General features: G+C 36.1%; 1 protein-coding gene across 5 annotated transcripts in view; it reads left to right on the plus strand.

Moving 5' to 3' along the window:
• The window catches only part of USP33 (ubiquitin specific peptidase 33), a 40,651-nt gene extending 18,748 nt beyond the window's left edge, over positions 1–21,903 (plus strand). For 4 of the 5 annotated variants that reach the window (XM_065655424.1, XM_065655427.1, XM_065655428.1 and 1 more), the window contains 15 exons: positions 1,846–2,266; positions 2,670–2,810; positions 3,982–4,094; positions 5,364–5,536; positions 5,648–5,742; positions 6,328–6,361; positions 7,168–7,213; positions 7,954–8,134; positions 9,404–9,530; positions 11,500–11,669; positions 13,037–13,118; positions 15,715–15,823; positions 17,419–17,521; positions 18,280–18,348; positions 20,723–21,903. In XM_065655424.1, the coding sequence (XP_065511496.1) occupies positions 1,846–2,266; positions 2,670–2,810; positions 3,982–4,094; positions 5,364–5,536; positions 5,648–5,742; positions 6,328–6,361; positions 7,168–7,213; positions 7,954–8,134; positions 9,404–9,530; positions 11,500–11,669; positions 13,037–13,118; positions 15,715–15,823; positions 17,419–17,521; positions 18,280–18,348; positions 20,723–20,880 (2,022 nt within the window). In that variant the 3' untranslated portion in view covers positions 20,881–21,903. The remainder of the gene's footprint in view (positions 1–1,845; positions 2,267–2,669; positions 2,811–3,981; positions 4,095–5,363; positions 5,537–5,647; positions 5,743–6,327; positions 6,362–7,167; positions 7,214–7,953; positions 8,135–9,403; positions 9,531–11,499; positions 11,670–13,036; positions 13,119–15,714; positions 15,824–17,418; positions 17,522–18,279; positions 18,349–20,722) is intronic. The other variant, XM_065655426.1, reaches the window with a different exon arrangement.
• Positions 21,904–27,523: the final 5,620 nt, after the last annotated feature.

The following is a 27,523-nucleotide window of genomic DNA, read 5'->3' on the forward strand; positions in this document are numbered from 1 at the left end:
TTTTTATATTCATCTACCCATTACGTTTTTTAAAAAAATACAGTATATCATTTTCGTTTAGTATCTTTGGTTTGTTTGTTTGCTTTTTTTTTCAAAACAACAAACCCCAAACCAAAACAAAAACCAACCAAACAAAAAAACCATAGCCAAAACAACCACACCACTGTGTGTTTAGTAAGCAGTATTGTGGGAGCTGTAAGTTGATGACTTGTTAGAGCCCTGGGTTATCACATAGTAAAGGGATTCTTCAGTTGATCCTTCTTATAATATCTTGCTGCATTCATACAGTTTGCAGGACTTTATTGAAAGGTTTTGGGCTAGAGGAGAAAATTAAACCCTCTGATTAGAAAAGCTTACTCATATCTTCCAGGAATCTGCTGTTTATTCAAAGGAGTTTTGCTGTTTCAGTTAGCGTGTCTTGTATTCGTGGAGTGGAGGATTAGAGCACATTTTAATGTTCAAATGCTGCATGTAGCTGTAGAGTAAATGTATAAGTAGTAATATAAATGTTTTTTAGTTTACTCATGAATTTCTTAAGAGCCACATGAATTTCTGGAAGAGTATCAGTCTTGATAACCAAAAATAAACTGTATGGAAACTTGGTTCTCGCAGCTTTGAACACTGAGAAAGTCTTTTTCCATGCAGAGCAACACTTAATGAGAACCTTATTAGGTTCTGCCTGGATCACACTTCAGTTGTATGTTTAGGAGGTTTCACGGCAACAATTCCAACAAAGCAGGTCTTTCATGACCAACACTCTCCTCTTGCTCAGCATTGTCAGTTGGGCAGCCATGTCCAATATTCAGGTAGAAGAAGAAATTATTTTGCTCAATGAATTTATCGATTAATCTGTGTCTCAAGATTTGAGTCGTCTTTTTTTTTTTCTTTTTTTCTTTTTTTTTCTTTTTTTCTTTTTTTTTTGTAAAAGGATTACCAGCAAATAGACATCCTAGATTTTTGTTAATTATCCAAACTTGAATCTCAAATCTGATAGATTTAGTTTTTAAGAAGAAGGTTTTCCAGTCAGTAGTTGTGAGCATAATAACTATTTGCTATGATGGATGGGAATGTTGAGCAGCAGAAGTTACTATTATGAACAACCCAAATACAAAAAAAAGAAAATAGAAGCAGTAGTAGTTGCAAAGAAGAGACTATTGTTTTCTCCCATGCTTGCTTTATTAGATATTCTCTATTGCCAGGAACCAAGCTGCTGCGTGGATTGTTGAAATTTGGTGGCTTTTAAGGTATTTTGAAACATGGATTAGACTTGTAGTAATACTTGACAGCTCTTTGTGGAAACACTGATAGTTGAGGAGTCTTGCCCAGGCTTGAAAGGAAGAATTAAGATCTTGTAGACAGTATGATGCAATTGGAAAGACGGGCTAAGTGCATCATAATACTTCTTAACAGAGTATTTCCATACACAGGGAAAGCAAGGCTCTGATTGCGTTGCTGACGCTGCTGCATAAGGCTTTAAAAAACTGTCCCTAAAATGTTCCATTACCAGCAAAACTAGAATCTGACCACACTGTTGGTAGTTGCTCGAGTTACATTTATCATTCATGTAAGCTGTGGCTCTATTTTCGTTAAAGTTGTTGAAATAAGCTTTTTGGGAATTGAAGTGTTTTGGAGGAAACTTGTATGATACTTGTGACATGCAAGAAGCAAATATGTGGGCTGACAATGCAATTTCTTTTGAATATTAGCCATGGGACACAGGAATTTACCTTATTCTTCTTTAACAGCTGCAGCTTTCGTTTTAGCTATCTGTATCTTTTCCTGAAATGACTTTAGTATTTTCCAGATAAAATGGAATAATATTGTAAAACTTGTTTAAAATCCTAGGATGCACAAGAGTTTTTGCGTTGTCTAATGGATTTGCTTCATGAAGAACTTAAAGAACCAGTTGTAGAACTGGAAGATGCCCAGCCTGTGAGTGTTGAAGAAAGTATGGAAGAAGACAAGAGCCAGTCAGATGTTGGCTTTCAGCCCTGTGAATCCTGTGGTACCTGTGATAAACCAGAAAGTGATGGTATTTTCAAACCTGTCTTAGAGGATCCTGCAGAGACAACCATGTTAATTCAGGATGATGATAACAACTCAATCACATCCAAAGATTGGCAGAAGGAAAAAGTATCAAGCAACAAGCTGAAACGAGCAAATTCTATAGAAGACTTGGAAAAAGACACAAACACTGCTGCAGAGACCACTGAATTTCTAAATAATCAAGGAACTGTTAAAGTACAGATACACAGCAGATTCTCAGGTAATGCATTACTAATGCACCATTGAAATAGTCAAATTCTTAATATCTGTGTGAGTGGAAATGAGTTACAGTAGAATACAGTAGACAAGTATAGGTCAAATAGGGTAGATAGATTTACTTGTAAACAATGCACCTTCTTAATTTATTCAATTTAGGTGTTCTAAATTCAATTTGAATTCCCTTGAAAAAAGGTTTGTACTGGGTAGGGTTTCAGATAACCCAGGAGAGTGGAGTTTTTTGTGTTTGTTCTTAACTTAAAGGCATGTGAATTGAGATGGTGCTTCATTCCTAAATGTCCAGTGACCTGACAGTGTGGTTAAATAAATTACATAACTATTGCATCTGTTCATTCTGCAGTATATTTTTGGTAGAATTTGTGAAATAATGCAAATATTAATTGCAGAGTACATCAATGATGTCCACATGAATGATATATCTGCAGCCCAAACCCCATCATCAAATGAAGGGATGAACGCACGCTTATCAAACAGTCCTCCAAAATCGTTCTCATCATGCTCTTCACTGGCACCAGTCCACAAAAAAGGTATCAGCCCTTTATTTTCTCCCTCCTGGTACTGAATTTCTCTGTATTACAGTTTTCATTTTGTTGTTTCTTGTGTCTTGCATAGCAATGTAGCGTTGTTCTTAGGGGTTTTTGATTTTGTTTTGATTTTGGTTTTTTTCAATCTCCTATCCCCAGTGGGAAGAGGGATCATCATATAAGCTGGAGATATAATAAGACTCCCGTTACTTCTGTAAAATTCTGATTATTTCAAAGCATGAATAGTATTTGCCTCTGCTTTGGGAGGACGAAATAATATTTTTAAACAACTTTCTCAGTTGCACTGGTTTGGAGAGAAGGAAAATGTGGGAGACATTAGTACCCACAGAGAGGTAATGCTTTTCAGAGAACATGCACATTTGGTTCTTCTACAGGAGTTCAGTAAGTCAGCATTTTAATTTACCAAGGTTTAAGGAGCACTGTGTACCTATATTGTAGATACACATGTAAATGTTAACTGCTTTCTGGTCATTACTGTCTCTGCAGTTTAGAGTATTTCTTTTGGCACTTTCAACAGTATGATGTGTTTATCAGCATCCACAATGTTTAGACTTCCATTGCTTTTAGATACAAGACATTGCAGCTTTAGGGCACAAGTAACAATATATGATTTAAAATTTTTCTTTTTCCCCTTATTTGTCTAACCAGAGACCTGAATAAGCTGCTGTTGGGCTGGATTCTAGTAGTAAATTTAGTCTGTTTCAGCCCACTGTCAGTGTTGTGATACAGTAAGTTTGTGTATGAGCTCTTCAGTCCAACATGGTTAAAACTGCCTAGAAAGATGTAATCAAATTAAATGTCAGATAGAATGTGCCTTTTTAAGTTTATACCTTGGGATTCCTGCCAAGATGAATCTCATAGCAGTAGGCTGTAGATTTCAAGACTGGTAATTTGAGTTTTACTTAAACAGGGGCAAAATTTTCTGGTGTTTTTCCCCCATAAACTGCTTGAGGAACCTACAGGAATTGCCTGGTACTAGCAGTAGTTGGGTTGTGTAATTTCTAAGGAATATTTAATAAATAGCAAACAAGGCTTGGCTCATAATTAGAGATCACACGTATTTAGGATTAAATTATGTTATGCAAAGTTGAAGGAAATCAGAATCCACTATATCTTGATCTCCTTTCAGCATTTTATTCTTGTCATTTTATAGTTTCAACTGTATCATCACCAAAAAGGAAGAAGCGCAAGAAGTACAGGAGTGTTATCTCTGATATTTTTGATGGAACTATCATAAGCTCAGTACAGTGCTTGACTTGTGATCGGGTGAGTAAGAAGGGGGAGTTCTAGCACTTAATGTTTTTCTCCCCAATACAAATACTTACAAATGCAGTTGTTCTCTGGTAACTTCATTCTTTCCTGGCAGATTTCCTCAGAAATTTAGGTTGTTTCATATTTGTTCGCTCAAACAGCAATAGCAGCTACTACCAGCACCTTGTGCTTAGACTAGCTTGAATTGAGCTGCATATTTACTCAGAGCTGAAAAATAACACTTTGAGAATTGGTTCACAGCAGGGATGGAGAAAGAGGCTTGTTCTTCAACTTTACTTAGGTATGATTATTTTCTAGTAATGTTCTGAATACCCTAATACATACCTGCTACTATTGTAAGTTCTCAGGTACATAATGTTACAAAGAAAAGTAAGAGATGATAGTTTAGTCATACTACTGAACAATCTTATCAGGTAGACTGAAGGCACTTTTACAGGTTATATGAATCATTAACTGCTTTCTGAAATTGTCCTCTACTGCAAGATGTGGTGCAATATAGGAACAGCTGATTTTTTTCTGTACTATTTGCTTATAGAATTACTTAGAACAGCACACATGATCATTTAAAATAAAGTCAATTATCTAAAACATGTCTAGTGGACCACATTAGTTTCAAAACAATAGTATCAAACATTGGAGATGCAAATCTTTGCATTGGGGACAAGTTTCTCAACAGAAAGTTTAAACCTCCACTTGATGCAGTTGCATGCCCTTACTGCTTCCCTTGCTTTATATCTAAGAATACAGAGACCTCAGGGTAACTGGTGAGCAAGTTCAAAAAACAAATAAGAATTTTTAAAGTTTGTTTGATGTTTTACCCTGTGACTATGTGATCACTAAATCCAGGATAGGAGAAAGCAAATGCACAACTGAGTCTGTTTTGCAGCAGGTCCAGTTATATCAGGTCAAGATAATGTCAGAGTAAAGTGCTGTCAAAAAAAATGGGCTGAAGCTTTCTGAAATGAGCTTGTATAACAGGAGCCAGAGGCAAAAACCAAAGAGCTTTGCATGATTAGTAGAAAGACAATTAATAACAAATTGGAAAAAAAAAAAAAAAATTATGTAATTACACCGTGCAAGTTCAATCTAAAATGTTACTTTTTCTTATTCTTTTCTAGAAAATGAGTTCTTACATGTACTTATTTATAATTAATTTGCTACCTAGTGGAATTTTCAGCTATACAGTGACTTTGTGATTAATGGTGTACTTTGCTTTTATCTTCAAGCTTAACTCTGTATTTTTTTATTTATTTTCTTCTTTAGCTGTCTGTAACCCTGGAGACCTTTCAGGATCTGTCCTTGCCTATTCCAGGTAAGGAAGATCTTGCAAAACTCCATTCTGCCAGTCATCAGACATCTCTAGTCAAAGCAGGGTCATGTGGAGAAGCATATGCCCCCCAGGGATGGATAGCTTTTTTTATGGAATATTTCAAAAGGTAAATAATATTTACCTTGTTTTGTTTATTTATCTATTTTGAAATTTCAGTTTCTGCTCTTCTGGCAGAGCATTTGTCGGTTTTCTTTCTTTTCTGTCAATGATGTTTCAGGTTTGTTGTCTCATGTGTTCCTAGCTGGTTTTGGGGTCCGGTTGTAACCTTACAAGATTGTCTTGCTGCCTTTTTCGCCAGAGATGAACTCAAGGGTAAGAGGTTAATTACATCGACATGTTTCTTCTGGGGTTTTTTTCTTCCTGTCACAATAAGATGATTAATATCTTCTTAGCTTCATGCAATTAAGCAAAGGCCACCTGTTAGACTGTAATAGTCATTCCTTGCTCTTATGGGATCGTTCATTTCAAAAAGGTAAGATTCTCGCTTAACTGGATATTTGAGGCATGAAACGCCTATGAAAGCTGCTTTAGAAATGTCAAGTAAATCTGAATTTGGTTTAATGAAATGGTATCAAGTGAAGGTTTGTAACAATTTCAAAACACACTATATTAATACTCATTCTCACAGCCTTAATTTGGGCTTAGTAAATTATTTGCATTTTAAATTATATAGCATCATCTCTTTAGATTATTCTGTACTGCTTCATAGTTGAAAGCATAAAACCTAAGAACCTTTCTATTTAGTTGGTATCTCAACATTCTTACAACTGTTAAATATTGAATGCAACCTAAAGATAAATTCCCTTGAGACTTTTAAATATCAAATATATGCTCTGGAATGGTAACTATTTGGATTTAGAGAATAATGGCTCTTTTTCTTCTCCCTGATATTTGCAGGTGATAACATGTACAGCTGTGGAAGGTGTAAAAAGTAAGCTGGCTTTTACCTTTGTTTGTTTTAACTTGTCTTAATTTGAGTGCTTTAATGCTTCTGTTAGTCAAGAGGCATTTATTTCTGTTGGATATGTCACAGTGCTATTCATCTTTTGATAGCACCTTGCAGTCTGGCTGTCAGAAATTTAGTATTACAAAGGTGCAGGAGTTGGGAAGCACTGACTCACTGTACCATATTGCAAAACAAATGTGCTTAATTTTTTTTCATGTTCCTTACAATTTTAGACCTTTCTATATTGTTTTTGATAAAATAGAAGTTTTTAGCCCTCTACATTACTAGCAAGTTTTCACTGTTACGCAGTAGGTCACTGCAGTGTGTTAAAAATAAATAGATATATGATGGCTTTAAATGCTAAAGTACCAAGAAACAAAAGTGGTCTGAAGAATGCTCGAAGTGTTTGTGGAAAAGGAGTGTTATTCCTTGCTATAGAAGTGATGATCTGCTGTAGGTAATTTCTTAAAAAAAAATTAGTAGTTTTCTTTTTCTCTTTTGCTGAATAATCAGCTTTTACAAAGCTTAAAGTTCTTTATGCTAGGAGAATTTGTTAGCTAGATGGAACTTGATTGTCTGTACTTGCTGCTTTGAATTTTTCACTAGTACAGATTGTCTTTTCTTCTGAAGCGTCATTGTTTGTATCATTTTGGCTACTCCATGTCTAGTCTACATTCCAGAAATATTTTGCATTTACTAATGTAATGTTCAGCTTAGACTTTTGCTGATCTAGCACAATATAATAAAACCTTTTCAGAACTAAGTATTGTTTTGGTTTTTTATTTGTTTAGATTAAGAAACGGAGTGAAATTCTGCAAAGTGCAAAAGTTTCCTGAGGTACTGTTACTACATGCACTTTAAAGCACTTTTTCTGCATGATTAGGAATGTGGTAAGACTAATGAGTTGCATGGAGTAGGTTGTGTTCAAAATGTTACATGATGAAAGTGTATCTTCATACTGGTATTTACTTTAAGAATGTGAACAATGTTTAATTATTCACCCTGTAAGAAAATGAACCTTGTACATTAACAGTAAAGTTAAAAGAATGGGATTTTTCTGTGTTCTTACTGTCAGCCTGCAGAACTTACTTATACTGTAGATCATAGAATTAAATACTACAGCCAGACTGGAAATCTTTTTAATAAGTAATGCTTGTAGCTTTACATTTTAAAAGTAATCCAATCTCATGCTTCAAAACATGGGTTGATGGCTGGAATAGTCAGGAAGAATTAATGTCCCTTGTGACAAGATTGTGCAATAGGTGCCTTGAGGAAGAGAAAAGGTATGTTGTTCGTTGCTGCATCAGTGTTAGTAACTGTTCGGGACTGGTTTTTTTTAATGCTGTCAGTAAGACAAGTCTTTGATAATTACCAATTCATTTCTAACTCCTTGAGCCACAGTTGATTTAAAAAAATAAATCTGTGGAACACAGAGCTTGTGATAGTTGCCTCAGGCCATAGAGAAAAGTGATCCATTTGGGATGATAAAAGGCAGTGACAGCATGCACAGTGTAGTTATTTAACATCGAATAATAGCATGTATAGTCCTTGAGTGAATCTGCCAATCCTTCTTACAGATCTTGTGCATTCATCTCAAAAGATTTAGACATGAACTTATGTTTTCCACAAAAATTGGGACACATGTGTCCTTTCCCTTGGAAGGCCTTGATCTTCAGCCTTTCCTTGCGAAGGACAGTCCAGCTCAAATAGTGACTTATGATCTCCTGTCTGTCATCTGCCATCATGGAACTGCCAGCAGTAAGTATGAGGTTGATTGTTTTGTCTTTGCAGTTGATATTCACACCAGCACTTCTGTTTAAGGATGATACCCATATGCTGAAGGGTAAATAGATGAGCATCGGTAATTACAATTTGAAAGATAAATGCTGTGATTTTTACCTTGAACCAGAAAATAGCTTGCTCTTAAAGAGTTGACACATTTTGAAATTGTATAGCATGCCTAAATAAAATTGTAGGTGAAAACATTAACATATACTGGAATATTAAGTAAAAAAAACTATATGCACTATTGAAAGTGAATAGTATAAATCTGCAAATAATGTTACATGCCAGCAGATGACCAGTTGTCAGCTGTTCTACACAGCTGTTGTCTAAAGTTTTGATGCTTTGTATGCCTTACTTTTTTGGAAAGAGTTCACAAACCACCAGAGAGATGCCAGTAGCTTTTTTAAAAGATGTTCTCTTAGGTGATCACTGCCAATTATCCCTGAAACAGGCAGCAACTGCGTAGTGATGAATAGCTGAATTAACATCTTATTGCTATATGTCAAGCTTGTTCCTGCCCAAGTGCTTTCAGTATTTATAAGATTTGGAAAATAGCAGGAAGAAAAGTCTGAAGCCAGAAACTTCGTAGATTTTCACAGAAGTTACCCACCTCCTCCTACTCCCCAAACTTGAGGTATCCGTTATTTAGATGAAGTTGTTTCCATTTTTTCTGGATGCTTTTTCATCTTCCATTTAGTACTTGCTGAATGATGCTTCTTGTAATCAGTTTAGTAGATATTTGATTATTTTATTATTGACAGTTGAATATGTTTTTAAAAATAGTAATAATTTAAAATATATTATGAATAGTCCCCAAAACACAGTTAAGTATGGTCTCGACATCATGTAGCCATTTACATATCTATGCTAATTTCTGCTATAAAACATACAAAGATTTGAAAAGAGTTTATTGTGGAAACTAATTTGGTTAAACTGTTCCGACAGTCTTATGCCGACTTGAAGATCACGGTTCAGGAATGCATTAGACAACAGGCTGTTTGAAGAGTTCAAGAATATGCTGAAAGCTCTGTCCAATTTGCCACTAGCTGATAGAAATCCAGAAAAAAAAAAAGCTGATCCTGAGTTTGAGAGGAGTTAGTATCCAGGTCCTGTCTACTAATGATTTAATGTTTCTCCCATTTCAGACTTGCTTTTTTTTGGACTTGCTGTGCAATACATGAAAAGGAAGTAAAATGAGTAGCTCTGGACACATTGTAATAACTCCTGTTTCTAACACTCTAGGTGGACATTATATAGCTTATTGTCGCAACAACTTAAATAATTTGTGGTATGAATTTGATGACCAGAGTGTCACAGAAGTGTCAGAAACCACAGTGCAAAATGCAGAAGCCTATGTTCTCTTCTACAGGTAAGAAATTAAAGGTACAATCATACTCATATTCGTCAGATATGGAAGTAACTTTTTAAGCACTTGGGCAGCTTTCAGAAATGAGCTGTCCCACAAAAATTATAGTGGAAGAATTTGACCAACCAGAAAAGCCTGTACTGGAGAGAGACTTAAACCTTCAGTTATGTCCTTTACGCTTGCTCTGTCACTGCTAAAACATGTATGGAACTTAAAATGAAAATTAAATCTGCATAAATATAGTAAGATTACTAGGAAGAGAACTTCAGGCAACTGTTAGAACTGGCCACCAATTATCTTGTTTTCAATTTGAGAAAAGGAATCCTGTACACAGGGAGGTTTTACGCAGAGATTCGAACTATTAGAGCTCTAAAGGGAATCGTGGAAAGTCTTTAGCAGGTGCGATGTGGAACAACTGAGGTTCTACTGTGGTGTAATTTAATTTCAGGGAAATTATAGACTGGTATTTTCCTGAAAGTTGAAATGAAAGGCGCGAAGTCATGTTATTATTGTCTTCATTCTAAGAAATACCTGAAATAATAAAAGCAACTTAACTCAATTTTCAAATTCTAAATTTCTGGGAGTAAGATCAAATTTCCTCTAAAAGTTGACCGTGAAATAGATTGTGTCAGAGTTGCACAAGAAATTAGATGCGTTCTGAGAATGTTTTAACTTTCATTAGGAGCACACATGCCTGCCACTGTCTGAGCTAAGCCTGTGAGTTTGTCTCAGTAAGTCTTTTAAAAGGAAATGTGGAAGTCACACCATATTGCCAAGAGAGAACACTGTACCTGATTGTGGACAAACTTATTAAATAATAGCATTCATAAAATCTTATTTTCAAAAAAGAAATATATATACCCACAAAACACTACCAGACACACAAAAGAGATGTTCTTTCAGTGCATTTTAGGAAGCTTAGTGGAGACGGGTATGCATTTTTAAATTACAGCTGGAGAGTGAACTTACCTACTTGAGTTTCATTTTCAGACTTTTAAGGTTTTTGTTAAATACTTTTGACCTGAATTTCTTCAGGTAATGTATTTTAATTGGGTTCAGAGCATGTATTTTTCCTACTGGTTTAGTCTTGTTTTGCTATACTATAAATAGTCTTATTGCGACAGCCATTAGGTCTACCTGAAGCTTTTTATCAGCTCTTTGAGTCAACTTTGACTCTGTAAATTAACAGGGATGGCCCAGCTTTTGTGTCATGCTGAGTAAAGTTTCTGGTCAGGGTTTTGAAGGATGGAATGAATGGTTCCAACCTGCTTTTGGAGTAGAGAGATTCTATCCAATCTAAAACCAGCAGAGCAGAGAGATTTCCAGTTGGAACAGCTTCAGTGAGAGAAGTAGGGGAATACAAGAAAAGCAGGGGTATTACAGGATCTCCTTGAAGATAAATAAGGAGCATCTGCCCAAGGAGTGCAGTTTGCAAAGCTTTAGCTTAAGAGACGCGTAGAGGAACTGGGCAGATGGCAGAGCTTATCTCCTCTCCTGTAATCGCCTCTGCTATCTCTGTTGCCGTCTGACAATTTGCTTGCTTGTCCAGGCTGGTAGGTTGAACGGGAACTGTCAGGGGTCTTTGAGTTGTTGAACTAAGCAGGCAAAAGTTTTCTTGTAAGCATGATAATGCCTGTGCCGCAGTTTGTCAGAACAAAGGACAAGCACAGGTTTAACAGAGCAAGGAGTCTTTGCTGCCCTTCCCGCTCTGTATGAACTGTCCTGACTCTTGTGACACATGGTTCTGTATCGTGACAGTCCAGGTTCCTGCCACACGTTTAGGTGGGGGCTCTGGCTGTGCATAAAAGGTGCAAGGTTTTTCACATGCTGACTCAACTATTTCATAATAATAGAACTCCGAAGTATAGACACAGCCCAGGTAATTTACTTGAAATACAGTTTTCACAAATTAAATTATCTGCACTGTACCCAAGGATGTATATTTGTTTAACGATTTCTATTTTGGTAATAGAAAGAGCAGTGAAGAAGCACAGAGAGAAAGACGGAGGATATCAGGCCTACTGAATATGATGGAACCAAGTCTTCTGCAGTTCTATGTTTCCAGACAGTGGTTAAATAAATTCAAGACTTTTGCAGAGCCAGGACCAATTTCAAATAATGACTTTCTCTGTGTGCATGGAGGTGAGACGGTAACTGAGTATCATTTAAAAATAATTTGTCTGTTGACTCGTAGCTGTACAGGGATGTAAACTTCTTTTAATTAAAGGAATTTGAGTATAGTAAGTCCATATTATAACCTCTGTAATTTCTTAAGTAAATTAGAACTATAACATAATTAAATTATTTCTCTCACGTTAGTAGCTGATTAGTAAGAAATGGTACTGTGTTCTCCTATTTTTTTTTTCTTTGCACATTTTGTTCATAGGCTTTCTTGGTTCTTAAAGAGGAACAGTTTGGCGTAGCTGCTTGCTTCCTAAACATGTATATTCCCATTTTTAAAAATCCTATCACTTTGTCATCATCCTTAGTACACTGGTCTGTCAGTCTAAATCTTTTTCCCGCTACATGCTAGAAGCAACAAGAAGGTTTGAAAGCTGTGGAACAAGAAGTTGGTCTGATGCAGAGTATCCAGTGCATAGCAGTGTGAAAATAAGAGTAGTAATTCTGTATATTTTGTATAGGAGCATAAAAATTTTGCTTTGTATGAATTGTTAATAAGAGAATTACATTAAGCAAAACATATTTGGGGAAATACCATATTTGAGTGCTAACATTCCAAGAAATCGTTACTCTGTGGTGTTCTTATACCTATTTTCTAATAAAAAATACAGCTGTATTAGATTAGCCATTAGAGGTGCTGCCCCTGTTGCTGAACCAAACTTTTCACGTAGGAATATTGTACCCCTGTAGCAATTTGCAGGGTGGACACAGGAGCCCTTGTGGCTGGGGCTTTCCTTCAGCAGAGTTACAGCAGATGACTTCTTGTACAAGTGCCTGAACTACTAGATTTTCCCTATTCAAAAGAATTCCTGCATAGCACACTGCTGCTTACCATGTGCTTCAATTCAACACTTCTAATTCTGCAAGCCCCTTTATTTCTGCCTCCCTCAAAATTTCACTACTTTCAAACATTGCTGCTGTTTGAAGTGATTCAGAAGTCTACAGCAAATAAGTTAATTTAGAGCAGACAGTTTGCTAATGTGCTTACATGCATACAACAAAATATGTAATCACTCTTAAACGTTTTAATTGTATACCTTAAAAAGCATTTTGCAATCAGTATCTAAAAAGGGTTCTAGCCCTTTAATTTTAATCTTTCGTATAGTTGGCATCTGCTTTTTGTAAACTTTTCAGCCTCATAAGACTAAAATTAGAGTGGTCTCTTTAAATACAGTAATAGATTATACTGTGCTAAAACTCTTTTCACAAGATTTCTCTAAATTCATTGAAAGGTTGTATTTTTTTTTTTTAATGCAGAGATATCTAACAATCCCCCGTCCCCACTTCTCCCCCAGTAAAAATCACAAGTGTGTCTTTTTCTTCTGCAGGTGTTCCTCCACACAAAGCGAACTTCGTAGAGGACCTAGTTGTAATGCTACCTCAAAATATATGGGATAATCTGTATAGCAGGTAAGTGTTGTACAGTAACTGGAAAAAAATCCGGTGATACGGTTTGAGAGCAAGTATGTGCCAAGCAGCTACATCAGACTTTAGAATTAGTGGCTCAGAAAGATACGTGTATACTCTAGGCACAGAGCTAAGTAAAGGGATTGCAAATGGCTGATGTATATAAATTGCTTGTGTAAAGTAACATGAAAAGCCTATGTAAAATAGTGTGTTACTGGGATAATACTTAAGTATTAAACCAATAAACATGTATGGTATGTGCAAATGACACAAAGTAGGTCAGCAAAAGTACGCTTTGCGAGAGGTATTTTGAAAGAGCTCTCTGTATCAGCTTCCTGTTCTCCTGTTGGCTGGACGGAGCTTTTCTGTTGGCTTTGAGTCCACAGCCTCAGCTGCCAGTACTGCTTCAAAATAACTTATATCTAAGTGTTCCATATAACTGCTCCACATTTTAATGTAGGTCAGGTTTAAGTGCTTACAAAGGAGGGATTCTTACAAGATGTGTCTCCTTTTAAAGTAACAAAAAGCTGTGGAAGAGCTTTGCTGATGACCTTAAGGACTCTGTATTTCACTTGCGTTAAATATTTTTAGCTTTTAATTTCCTGCTACCTAAGCTCTGTAGCTAAAGGGTTGTTTATTTGGATTTTTGGGTGGTGTTTTGGTTGGGTTTTTTTTTCCAAGCTTCAATACACGCAAGTGAAAATTAGAAACAATGCTATTTCCAGCTTATTTCCCCTTTCCTAGATGTACCGAATTTTTCTGCCGACTGACAAAAGCATTCTCCATTTTTGGTATGCAGAAACATTTGCTAAATGTGAAGGAAAATGTTTTCAAACTTCTCATTAATTTCCCTTCTCTATAAACTTTCTTAACGAGATGTCAAACTTCAATCATTTGATAGAAAGGTAGAAGTCCCAGAGATGATGGGGTCCTCTGGATTTTGAGAGTAATCTACTAGGTAGAAAAGAGATATGAATTGTTATTGCTGAACATGTGTCTGGTCTGTCTGGCTTCCCGACTGGCGCAGGCACCCTTCAACAGCTCTGAAGCAACCACCTTTTGCTTTTTGTCTTGCTGTTACCTGGAAATTGTGGGAGACTATCATGGCTGCATTGGGCGAGAATTTAGGGTGAGGAAGCCAGCTGTGGTGGAAGCTGACTTTTACAGAGATAGCATTAAGGAAAAGGAGAGATTTTTCTAGGATGCCAGTTGCCGATCTGTGTCCCAAACTCATTTGTTTTGCTGCTCACGTGGCACTACTCCATTTCCAAGTACTTTGGGGTCAGACTTGCTTCAAGATAATATGGTATAATTCATACTTGACCTACTTTAGTTCAAAACTTGTGAACTGATCAGTGCTATCTGAAGATAGTGTCATCTTCAGAGGTGCAATTTCAGTGGGAAGTGACCGTTTTATGAAACATGTCTTTAAGTTGGGATGACTGAGTACATACCAAAAAACTTGTATGGACAAGTGCTGTTGTACTGAAATATGCTTTAATTTTCAGTTAAAACACAACACTTCTGTGTTTGGGGAAGAAAACCAGCATCCCAAATTATTATTTTTATGGACTGATGAACATATGAGTCTAAAAGAGGAAAAAAACCCAATGCCTTCCACGGCAGATTTTTGTTTAATTTTATTCACTAAGTAAACATAGTTATTTTTCACTCTTGCTTAAGAACTTTAATATTTTGAACTTAACTGATGTTGCTATATTTAAGAGCACTCTTTTATCTCGTTTAATGTAAGATTTTTGAAATAAAATCTGAAGTTTTAGAAGAGAAACAAAACTGGAAGAGAGAACACAGCTCTGACAAAGATAATTATTCAGCTAGGAGGTAGAACCTGGAATATCCTTATCTCAATGCGTACTTGAACCTGACCTTTGTGTTGTAGTAAATGCATCTCTTAAGGCTGCTAGTCATTCAAGGATATTTTTTTATAATCAGGCCTGTAGATTCTAGGCTAGCAAATGCTGTCTATGTTCATATATATATATGTATATACACACATACAGTTATATATAACTATTGTGCTGCTTAGTACCAGTGCCCCTGAAGGCTCCCATGTGTGCGGTTTCACAAAAGGAAAATATGGAGGGGAGGGTCATGGAGGGTAACTTCTCAAGAACAAAACAATAAACAAATTTAGAGGCTGGCGTCAAGGAGGCAGCAAAGTGATGAAGAGCCTGCAGCGGAATGGAGAAGCATGTTTAAGATAGAACTGGCTGGAGCATTTCCATAAGCTGTTTCTTAGAAGCCTTTAATAAATTAATCACACATGGTGCATATACAGAACAGAATACTCGCTCACTGACATGTTCTTCCCATAGTAACACCTTTTGAAGTATTTGATACAGGAGGGTTTTAGATGGTTTGTGCTGGCTTTAGGCAGTCGGAACTTGGAAAATGGTTATGTCTTAGCATGGAGTACAAAATATTTCTAGGAAAATAAATTATGGTGTGTTTGGATCAGTGTGACTGGCATGTATTTGACTTCCGTTACGTATTATAAGAAGCTGACACTTGCAATGTCTACAGGTGCACGATCTCTTTACATGGTATTTTCCATGAGGTGGTTGTTGTTTTACTGCAGGTATGGAGGAGGACCAGCTGTTAACCATCTGTATGTTTGTCACACCTGCCAAATAGAGTCTGAAAGAACTGAAAAAAGAAGGAAAACTGAATTGGAAATGTTTATTCGGGTAAAAAAGCACACACTTATTCATTCTGCTTTTGGACATCACCTGATATTCATGACTTGACCCAAGGGGTTACCAGACATGCATCGGTGATTCCTATAACAAATGGACTTTAAGTATCTGCATACTTATATAGAATCCCTTCTTTCCTGTCGGTGACAGTAATGTTCTTGTGATATCTCAGATAACTGTTTATATGGAAATGTACTTAGAGAAAATATTTAATGTGTTTCTTAAATTGTTTTTTTTATAGTGTGGAAGCAGAGTGCAGCCACATGAGCAGTTGTTCTTTATGCACTGCCAGTGATCTGTTCTGTGAAATCTGATAAGGCTTAGGCGCAATAATAACATGCCAGCAAAAAGTTAATCATAATCTTTATCTCTGGCTCTAATTTTTAAAGTATTAGAGACACAAACAAACCTAAATAATTCAGTGTGAAGTAAATACCTTAGTATTGTAATGGATCTGTAAAATTACTGTCAAGCAGCTACTATATTTTCCGTGAGTTAGGGATTATGTGAGTTTAGTCTGGGTTACCACTGGTTAGTTGAGTCAACCTTATTTGCTTTAGCGATCAGTATTTTTCCAGTATAACCAATGATTATATGTGCACTGTTGTGCAAGTATTTTTACTGGTTAGCAGACAGGAAATTCTGTTATCCTCTATAAAGATTGCTTGAGAGAATGATGGCAAAACTTACTTTATCTCAAACCTTAAGAAGTTTTGTTGATGCTTTAGTTCATGGCTTCAAGGGGGAAGTATAACTGTATTATTACAGAGCTAAGAGAGAATGGTTTTAAAGGTTAAATGACTTTTTTGCATGTTTCTAAATAATATTGTGAAAAGATCTAGTATCTGAAAAAGAATAAAATGTTAAGCTGCCTAAAACTTTAATTATAAAAAAAAAATATTTTTTACAGTGATAGAAACAAATTTAGCTAAATGCAACGAAGACTCTTTACTTAGTTGGTTTTTGTAATTTGTAGTCACACTGCCTTGCAACAGAAACTCAGAAAACAGGGTGTGACTTTTTTTTTTTTTTTAATTTTAAAATAGTAGGAACAAGAAATGTTTTGTGTTTTTTAAACTGAAGCAAAGAAAAGTCACGAAAAGTCCCAGTGCATTAATTCACTGTGCCTTGCTTGGAATCGTACTGGCATCTGTTCAAAGTATTAGGGGAAAACCAAACATAGATGAAGATACAGTTCATCACACAAAGACCCTTCCATAAAATTATGGAGCAAATATTTCAAAACACTGTTTTATTGTATTTTATTTTGCAAAAATAAGTTTTCTGCTTGAAAGTTCAGCCTTTCACAATAATTATCCAGTAGTGTTTGATGGGGAAGAATATGTTGCTGTTTTCAGGAAAAAAGAAATTCTCAAGTAAAGAATAAATCCTCTTTTAATATGAAGGCAGCTAGTACATCAAAATCTCACCTCAGGAATTCACTGGGTTTTTACGGTTCTGTTCAGTAGTTCTTTAAAATGTTCTGTAGTAGTGTAATATTATGCTGTTAATAATTACAGCGGTTAAAATAATTCATTAGTTTAAAGAAAAGCAGAAAAAACCCCATGTATTCTTTTCCCCTTCAGCTTAATAGAGCATTCCAAGAAGAAGAATCTCCATCAACATTTTACTGCATCAGTATGCAGTGGTTCAGAGAATGGGAAGGATTTGTAAAGGGCAAAGACAGTGGTAAGCCGTGCTTCATTTCAAAATATGGGTAATATTTTCTTTTTTGTTATCATGTAGTGGTACTGTTTAAGTAAGTTGTTTCTGCTTTGCAAGAAGGCTGTCGAAAGAACAGATAGAGATGGCAAGAAAAGCTCTTAAAATAAACATATATGACATAGGTTTTATGGGTTACAAATATATCCAGGAACCAAATTACAGAATATAGCCAAATAATTCACAAGAATGGATAATGGGATAGTTGTAGAAAAAAATGTTGCTTGTTTGTAGGGGCTTTGGTGTTAGCAGCAGCAGGAAAATTGATTGAAGTACAAGGGGGGATGGATTTTGCTGTGCAAACTGATAGATAATGCTACAGCTTCTGGAGGTAAGGTGACCTTATTGTCACAGCCTAAATCCACAGATAACTGAGTAACAACTATAATAATATCACTTTAGTCCATTTCCGGTGCCTCTAAAGTTTTGAAATGAAAATGGTGATAAAATGTTCTACAATCTTGTCAGTGTGCTCTAGGACAACTTTTCTAGGAGTAAGAATTAGGATTAATTTGTGGTTTATGTTGCTTGAAGACTTGCTGTAATCGTGAATGCTTTGAAAAACTTAATTAAAAGTCTGATTAGCTTTTAACAACTTAGAACGTACTGTTAAGGAGTACAAGAACAAGCAGTAAATAAACGAGCTATTTCTCCTTCCATTTGAAAATAGAACCTTCAACCTGTTGTTTTCAGCTCTCCCATTTTTAATCTTTCTGTCACACTAGATCCTCCTGGTCCTATTGATAACGCTAAGATTGCAGTAACAAAATGTGGAAATGCTGTGCTTAAACAAGGTAGGTGTCCAATATTGCTGCAGCTTTGGGCTCTTTGTGACGTATTTGCTGAAGTTCAGAAAATTTATTATTAATTCTTTTTTTAACTTATCATAACATGGCAATTCCTAGTGAATCTCTGTACCTGTTTTTGGGGGAGCAGCTTATTCTTAAAATAAAGAATTAATATCTGTAATATACTGATCTAAGTATAGAGGAGAGTGTAGAAGGAGGTCCAGAGTAACTTTTAAATGGAGGAAGTGTGCTTTGGCTGTGTATCAGTTGGTTTTATTTGGGTTTTCTTAACATAAATTGGGAGATGCTTGACTTCCAGCCTGTGTTGTGTACCTGTATGTAGTTATTTGAATCCTGAAACCTAATTTGAATTGAGAGCTCTTTCTGACACAGGGAAGTAAACCATAGTAAGTAAATGCTGTTGCTGATTTTTCTGCAAGTTATTTGCCCCTGTACAATTCAAAAATCTTCTCTAGTGTGCAAAGATACAGGTTTCTTTCTTATTCTTCAAGTCAGATGCTTAATACCATTTATTTGAAATTTGTAGGTACAAGGGAAAAAAGTAGAGTATGGCCTGCTTTATGAAGACTTTAGATTTCCTATGAATATTTAAATTCATTGTAGCTCAGCTTAAAAATTGCAGCATTAAGATTAACTTTTATTTAATAACAGGATTTTTTCCCAATTTAACTTAATACCACAGCATACAGTAGACCTACTGATGGCAGTTCACTGGAGGCTATTAGGCCCTGCATAAACCTCACAAATTGTAAAATGTCAAGAGTGTATTTTAAAAAGAATGAGTTCTTGCACTTACGGGTTTTGCAGTACATTTTAATGATTTAAATTTTATTGTAGAATTCAAATACAAGGGATAAGGCATCTGACTGTGTAGCAAAAAAAAAAAAAAATAGAATCAATAATTGATAGCAAATTAGCCAGTTGTTGACTTAACTTCAGCTACATTGATTCAAATTAGAACTTGGGTAGAAATGAACTCCAATAGTCCGTGGCAAATTTCTCTTAAGTCATAAGAGGTGGGAGCGCCAATGGATAGCGTGTAGTATTACAGATTTCTGCGATCCAGTGGTCCTGATCCTGGTGCATTGGTTCGCTAAGCCTGTTCAGCTAAACCTGACTGTTAAAAGAGCTGGAATCTGTCTAAGGGAGTGAAGATCTACTCCTGGGCCTGCAGCAGAGATGGAGTTGGTTTTTGAGTACCTGAATCTAAATGAGTAACACTGAGATGCAACATCATTAGTACTGGCATAGGATCTGCATCGTGACTTCCAGATGAAACTTTGCATGGCTGAGTTAGTGCAGGTAAACAAACATGCAGCTCTTTGTACTCTTCCTCTTTGGAAACTTTTTGTACGTGAAGTGCAGTAGCAGATACCCCGGAGCAGCTGGTGAGGACAGAAATGGAAGGGAGGTAGGGAGAGAAGTCCCCTTGTTAAGGCGCTGGTTTTTTTGTTCTGTTTTTGAGTACGAAGGTGCTGAAATTAGGCTTAACAAGACAAATTATCTAGTAAGGATATTGGGGAAAACTTGCTGTGGCACAGGTTTTTAATGAGTTGCTTAAAGAGAGGGTTTATTCAGATAGAATAGAAATGTGTCCTCTCTGCCTAGCTTGGTGTGAAGAAATCGTTTCAACTGGATCAGACAGGATTCTTGTGTTAAAACCTAGAGGGACGTTGTGCTGATGCTCCCTTGCCCTTTGCCCCTGTAAAAGGTTACGGAAAATCAGAAGTGATTGTTGGATGCTGATCTGAGACAGGAGAGAGACCTCTAGCCAGAGGAATGGAATCATGGACAAAGACTTGAATCAGTGAACAAAAAGAAATCAGGCTGACCCATCAGTGCTACATACAAGGAGCATTAGTGGTTTCTCTCTGAGGTTCTGAGAATTTCACTGTGGTTCTCACATTTTTGTTCTTTACTGTCAATATTATTTTTTTCAAAACAAGAATCTGAAGTCCTTGCACTTTACTGAGTAATTGATGGGACCGCATGTCCTCGCATTAATATGAATCATTGTTTCTTGTGTACCAAGAGCTACCAGTTGTCAGCTTGATTGATAAGTATCAGATAAGAAGCTTATCATAGAACCTTCATGTGTTTTATGCTTGAGGCGTGTTAAGTACTAGATAGTTTAGAGCAGGTAGTTGTAAGAATCGAGAAGTATAAACGTGACACAAAATATGTCATTAGGTTTGGTAGTTGATACAAGATAAACCCTAATCTGAATTTGTGCTTTTCAATTTGAATCTGTTGGGTTTGTGTGTGGGGTTTTTTTTTTCTTTTTGTATCTGTCATGGACTTCAAAGGAATCATGAAAGAATTATTCTAAATAGTAATTAAAACTTCCAAATGTTTTCAGGTGCAGATTCTGGACAAATATCTGAAGAAACATGGAATTTTCTTCAGTCAATCTATGGTGGAGGTCCAGAGATTATACTGAGACCACCTGTTCCTCCAGTAGAACCTGATATCTTACAAACAGAGGAGAAGATTGAATTAGAAACTCATGGTCTGTAGCTATTAAGAAAAAGATGAACTTGTAAGGAATCCAACTTCCTTACAAAATGCCCAAAGTACATTCCTAAAAGTTTTATTCTCTTATGTCTGATGGAGGCACAGCTCACTGGGCATTACATTAAGTACAGAATAGTAAGCTGAAATATGTGTTGCGTTTTGTTTAAATAGAAGCTGTTTCTCTGTTTTGGAAGGCACATGGTTTGTACATTTTGGAGTGTTTGGTCAATGGAAAAAATGTAATTTCTGACTTTTTTTAATAAGTCAAAACCTGTTATATCCTTAGACTTGAAAAATGGGGACAAATTTCAGAGATGTTCAATAACCCTTCTGATTCCTGTTTCTGTTATCTACAAGCTTTTGCCTGTCTTAATTGTACAGTCTTGACAAGCATAGATATGTGGGAAGTATATTTCACGTGGATTGCAATCGGTAACAAAGAAAAAGGATGTTAATTTCCTAAACGCTCAGGAAAAAAAATCTCACTTATTTTGCACTGTAAGTATATGAAATGGGTAGTATATAACATCCAGATACTTATTGTATTTGAATGGATCAAACATTAGTGTAGCCTGAATATTGTTTTAGTCAGCAAGTGTCATAACTTATTACCTACTAAATTTTACATCTTATTGTAGTCTTCTGTAACTCTGTAAACCTGGCTAGTGTCTTTAATAGTAAATGTGACAAAAAGATTTAGTCTTCTCTACGGTAATGTTTGAGAGCATGAAGTGTGAAATGTAAAATTATTATGGACATGAGTGATATAAATTTCAGAAATTAAATTGTCTGGTCTCTTGAATTACATTCATAAACAGTTCCATTTGAAGGACTTTATTGTATTGTTAAAAATTTTCATTGGCATGATGACCTATAATGTCAGAAGCTGGATAAAATGTATATATTGCAAAACTTTACTGAATGATTAATATTGGAATGCAGAATGGCACTTGCTCTTGGTTTTGCCTGATATTGTTACCAAATAAGCAGCATTATTCAAGGCTGGATCAATAAAAAAAGTTAAACTGTGGAAGAAGGGGGGAAAAAAGCTTTCTTAAATGTTTTTCACTTGTGTCAATACAGAAACTTCTGAAGTAATGCTGTGGTACTGCTCTCACACACATGTAACTATATTTCTTGATCACTTTTTGCGATGATGTTGACAGTTCTAGCTCCAAAGTAAGGAAATGCCGATGTAACATTTTTCTGGATAATTTTATATCTAGTTTAAAATCAAACTGGTTTTGAACTTTGTAAAGCACTTAAAGCCATCCTGGATAAAAAGCCACCTGTAAGAGACCTAGAGAAAGTGTCCTTTAACCTTACGTACTTGCTAATGTGCCATGTAGGAGTCATTTCTTAAATCCCAGTGTTTTCCTCAGCCTACCTGAGAAGAACCAGAGCTAAAAACACAGCAGTGTAAGTAAGAGGGGTAAATGTACAGCAGTATGAAGCCGATGATTATATGGCTGGTACACAGAAAAACATTTTTCAATTTTAAACTGGATTACAAGTAACTCTTGGCCAGCCTGTTATGTTTCTGAACTCGTATGTAAGTGTTCCTTAAATTCTGGAGGAGGTCATGGGACGTGGGCAGCTGAGAAACCTTGTGCGTGTACATAGGTGTAAATGTAGAGAAATGGTGAGCAGAGACTTGTAATGTTACCTTCGTATGTAGAAGGTAAACAAACACATCAGTTACAACTATGGACTTGTCTTACTGATTGAGGTAAACTTAACTTGCTTATGAACAGTCAACAAAAACTTCCTGACCTTGGCCTGTGGAAGGTTGTTCTAACTTCCCACCTCCTTTTTTTCTTCTTTTTTCTTATTAGGGTGACTAAACTAAACCTGGATTTATACTGTCTGTTTTTTTTTCCTAAGGCTTTATCTCATTTAAGCTATTCTTAAGGTTCCCTAAAATACTAACACTAAATAACAACAAAGAGGTCTGCATATTTAGGAAGAACTTTTTGTACATTATGTTCTTAATTGGAAAATGGGGAAATATTTTCTTGGTTAAATCACTGTATGGTGATCAGGGTTAACAATTTACTCAGTGTTTTCATTAATAACCTGGATGGTGGAACACATTGTTCCTGTAAAACTTGAAAGAGGAAAAATGGATTGAGTGTTAGGGAACATCATCTTGTTGGGGAATGAAGCAGTTCTGTGCTATGTATTCTGGGTATTACAGCAGATCAGACAAAGAGTTAAAATTCAGTTATCCTAAAACAAAACCTGTTCTGGGTAATAGTAACAAAAGCATCAGATGTGAGGCACAGGAGGTAATTATTCTGCTCTACTTGGTGCTGTGCTTGTTGTGAGACCTCATCTGTACTGTGCCCAATTGTGAATGCTATATGATGATAAATACAAGTTGGGAGAGGTTATTTCAGAGAAGAGCAACGAGACTCAGTGTTGAAAAATGAAGTTGTTCTGTTGCTTAAAAGAATGCTGAAGATGCAAGATTTCCCATGTGGAAATAATTGCTGGATAATACTCAGTTTTTTCCTAGATGAATAGGAATACTTGCCTCAGCTTTAGAAATGGTGGCTTGTGCTGGGTTTAGGTAGCCTATTAGAAATCTGGCAGATTTGTCAGTCTTTTCCATTGGGTGTCTGGGAATCCATAGTCAAACATAATTGTAAACTGTGATGCACATAGATCAGTAACAAGACACTTCAAAGTAGCAGAGTTTGTGAAATGCCTCTCTCACCATGGTAAAAGCATCTTCACACTACAGCTGTTTGTGTCATGCTTTAAAAAAACAAAAATCCTGATCTTGCAGAGATGAAATAGATGCATTCGTGTTTGAGACAGACAGTTCCAAAGGCATGACTGTCTTGCTTTTAGCCCTTTGAAAGCTCTACAAAGGATTTTATGCCACAGAAATGGAAGTAGCCTTTTAAAGTGAGACGATGTGGGAGAACTCCAGATGGATGCTTGTGTACGCTGGAAGGACGGCAGCACTGCAGAGTGTAGGTGAAGGAGAAGCCTGGACTGTGAAGAGCTGTCTGATTCGCAGCAAAGAAAGAATGCAGCTCAGGAAGGAGCTGTGGAAATTATGTTTTTTTCCATAAGCCTTTCACCAGACTATTTGGATTCTTTGTTCACTTGTTTCCAGTTGAGGAAACACAGCGATGTGTTTAGGTGCCAGGGAAGCTGTCATTTCAAGAAGGGAAAAATTCAGTGGAGTCCATATTTTAGGCCTGGGAATCTAGATTTGAGCTGTTAAAAGCCTGCTGTTTAGTCTGCTAACTTTAATCGTCTCTTCTGGAGGAACTCCATGGGGGGCATGGGGAACTTATCAGCTCAAAGCTTGTTTTTTCTAAATTTTTGAAGGTTTTTTGCAAGTAGTATATTTAATTGTTCATCTGAACCCCCAGCATTGCAGGGAGTGCTTCTGATACTATGGGATGTAGCTGAATGGTGTAATTGAAGGGAAAAAGATTGGCAGAAGAGCTGTGGAATTGCTTAGTAGTAAAATAAGGCACTTTTATAATATGCTTCAGGGGCAAGAGCTAAGTAGTCTGCCTGCTGCTTAACACAATACAAACGACCTGCTCGTTAGCTGTCAAATTATCCTGTGTTATACTTCTACTGACTTAAAGGCCAGTCTCTTCCTTTCTTATGACTGGAACATTAGGAAATGAAGGAAGTTCTGAAGACAATTCTGTGATGCAAATTTATTGTTTAACTTGGGTAGTCCAGAAGGCTGTTTCTGCAAGTATAATCTAAATTAGTCCTGTGTCTAGGGATAGATATGGAGAGAGAATCTATTTCTCTAGTCTCTTAATTGAACTGTGATGAGAGGCACTACAGTAATTATTTTTGGTTCCATGTTGGAATAGCAATCTTGAGTAGATGCATCCAATAAAGGTTGTTTTTTGTTTTCAAATAGATAAATGACACTCAGTTGACTGCTATAATGGTGTCAGCCTTCCCATCGGTGGTGGCCTGAAGGTTTGCTAGACACGTTAGTGCTGTTCCTAGATATGATGGAAAAGAGCAAAAGCTATTTTTATTAATTCATATCAGACAAATTCAGAACCATTTTGATAGCACTGCGTATTTTGAGTACTCATCAGTCATCTGTTGAGCTGCCTGAATGCATTGAAAACATGTTTTAAGGTATCCTGTAATATCTATTTGACAAAAACTGCTGTAGGGTAAAGCTCTCTGTGGTGAGACACACAAACCTGCCAAATCTGAATTCAAGTGAGAACAGCCACACCTGTTGTTGCCACATGTCCCTGATGGGTAAAAAGATCTTGCATTTGAATTTCACTGCTCTGTCTACATACCATACTATGACTTGCAAACCTACTGTATGCAGCTGGGTCAATGGAAGCTAATTTATTTAGGCTTTTGTATTTAATTAATCTGTTTCCTCTCCCTGACAATATCATATTTGCGGTGGAAGTTCTAGTCTGACCAAGCTATCAAAGTAGAGATGTCAGAAGATTGGAGCTGACAAGTGTGTCAGTCCCTACTCTGGAAGCCAGATGATGATGTACTCAGAAATCTGTCCTTCCAGCAGAGTGCAACACTCAGTGACATCTGAAAGAATTTATATTTAGAGCCTTTTGTAAATTTGTGTGGTCGTGTATTTTGGAAGCCCCAGAGCAGGGGAATTTCATGTATCTGTTGAGCTAGCAGTATGTCCCACTGACATGTGCTGTGCTCATGCATTATGTAAGAATCCTGCTGCTCAGATTCAAAACTCATAGTGATTGGCTTTTTCTAACGCAAGATACCCTACATTTTTTTAAAAAGTACTAAAGACAAGAAGTTTCTTTTAAGTTAGTATTATATGCATTTATATATGATATTTATAATGATACTGCTGACGTGATTTTTTTTTTTGATTGATAGTTTATCCTGTTATTCATCATACAAGTTCATTTGGAAAAATAAACCTGAGATTTGGAAAATTTACAGGAAAACTTACAGATTATCCGCTTAAAGAGGCAAGTGGCTTCTTCATATTTGCCATAGAACTATTTTATACCGAACTAAGAAAATTCTGTTCTATTTATTCCTTTTGAATTCCCTACATACATCTGGCTTAGTGCAGTCTAAGCAGTTTTCTCACTGAAAACCTTTCAGCTCTTCATTTTGCCCAGGAAATGAGTAAAACAACTAGGCTTTTTAATTCTTCCAAACAGATGGCTTTTCTGGCTTCTCTCTATACTTAAGCCATCCAGAGCTGACAATTAGTAGCAGGAAGCAAAATAAGAGTTCTAGATTTCTGAAGTGCCACAAAGAAAGACAAATCACTTTCAGTGTTATCTGGTTGCAAACAAACTTGGTTTATATTAGACTTCAAAATCTTAGCAGATTAGAAAATAACCTAGTTCAGTAAAGAATTGTAAAAGGGCTATTGTCCCTAACAGTGAAAAGTATAACTTGTTTTCTGGAATATATTCTATAACATATATATATAGCTGTTTAAAACATGTGACTTGCCTTAAATTAAGAATAGTTTTAGCCTAGCTTTCAGCCATTCAACAAGGTGACAAGGCTGTTTCTCCATAAAAAGCAGCCTCAACACTGCCACACAGTAAGATAAAACATCATCCATTTATAATACATTTAATATTACAGATATTTGCTTGCAATAGCAGAGTTGCGTTTTTCATAGAAAGCTGGTATTTATCACAAAATCTTCCTCTCTTCTAAACGTGTGTCAGCTGAGGCATGCAGCTAGAAAAAGAAGATCCATTTGTGAGAAACATTTCACTGATGTCTGACAGGTTTTATGGATTGTTAATGATACTACGTGCCACATCACTTGATGACATTTCCTTCTAAGGGTCATAGATGGGTATATGTGTAGACTTAAGAAAATGCAGTAGGAACTTTATCACTCAAATACGGTGTTTGTAAGATGAATAAGCAAGAAATTCCATTTTCTGACTTGTTCAAGATAGAGTTGATTAAGCTAAAAGGGTAACATACAAGTTCTGGTTATTGAAATGAGTGGACATGAGGAAATATAGTTGACACTTGACTTGCCAATTATATACTATTATGAAATAAATTGTCAGTAAAGTTGGGATAATAGGAATACACTGGCTATACCCTTCCAACTCAGGACATTCCATGATTCTATTTATACAGTTTTGATATGCCTTTTGTGCAATACTGATGAATCTCAAATCACTTATTTTTCTTACTAGTTATTTGTTCAGCAGCATGGGAGGTGCAAAAATAAAGCAGTCACCATCCACAAAATGTTTTCATAATATAAATGAAGTTGAGAAGATTTCATTTCCAGGTATGTTCCTCCTTTTTCACTTGGAACTCACAAAGAACTTACTATACATAAAGAACTTTAGTAAGTACATTTTAGGAATAACTTGCCACATGGGAAAGTAAATCTTAAAATACTTTGAGAAGAATAAAGAGGGCAGAGGAGATGAGGCATTTGATTCTTACAAGTAAGAAAAAGCATTGCTGAAAGTAAATTGTCAGCTGTCAAAGAAAGAAAAATAGCAAATTTTGTCTAGTGTCTGACAGGACGGTGCTAAGGCCTTTTCATTTTCATTGTTCATGAATAGTTTTGCCCAGAAATGAATATTTTTCTAGGGGACTAATTTTGTTCTGTCTTGTATGTTTTTTAATGTACATGCTAAAACAA

This window comes from Caloenas nicobarica, chromosome Z (genome assembly GCF_036013445.1).
Source record: "Caloenas nicobarica isolate bCalNic1 chromosome Z, bCalNic1.hap1, whole genome shotgun sequence".
Taxonomy (NCBI): Eukaryota; Metazoa; Chordata; class Aves; order Columbiformes; family Columbidae; genus Caloenas; species Caloenas nicobarica.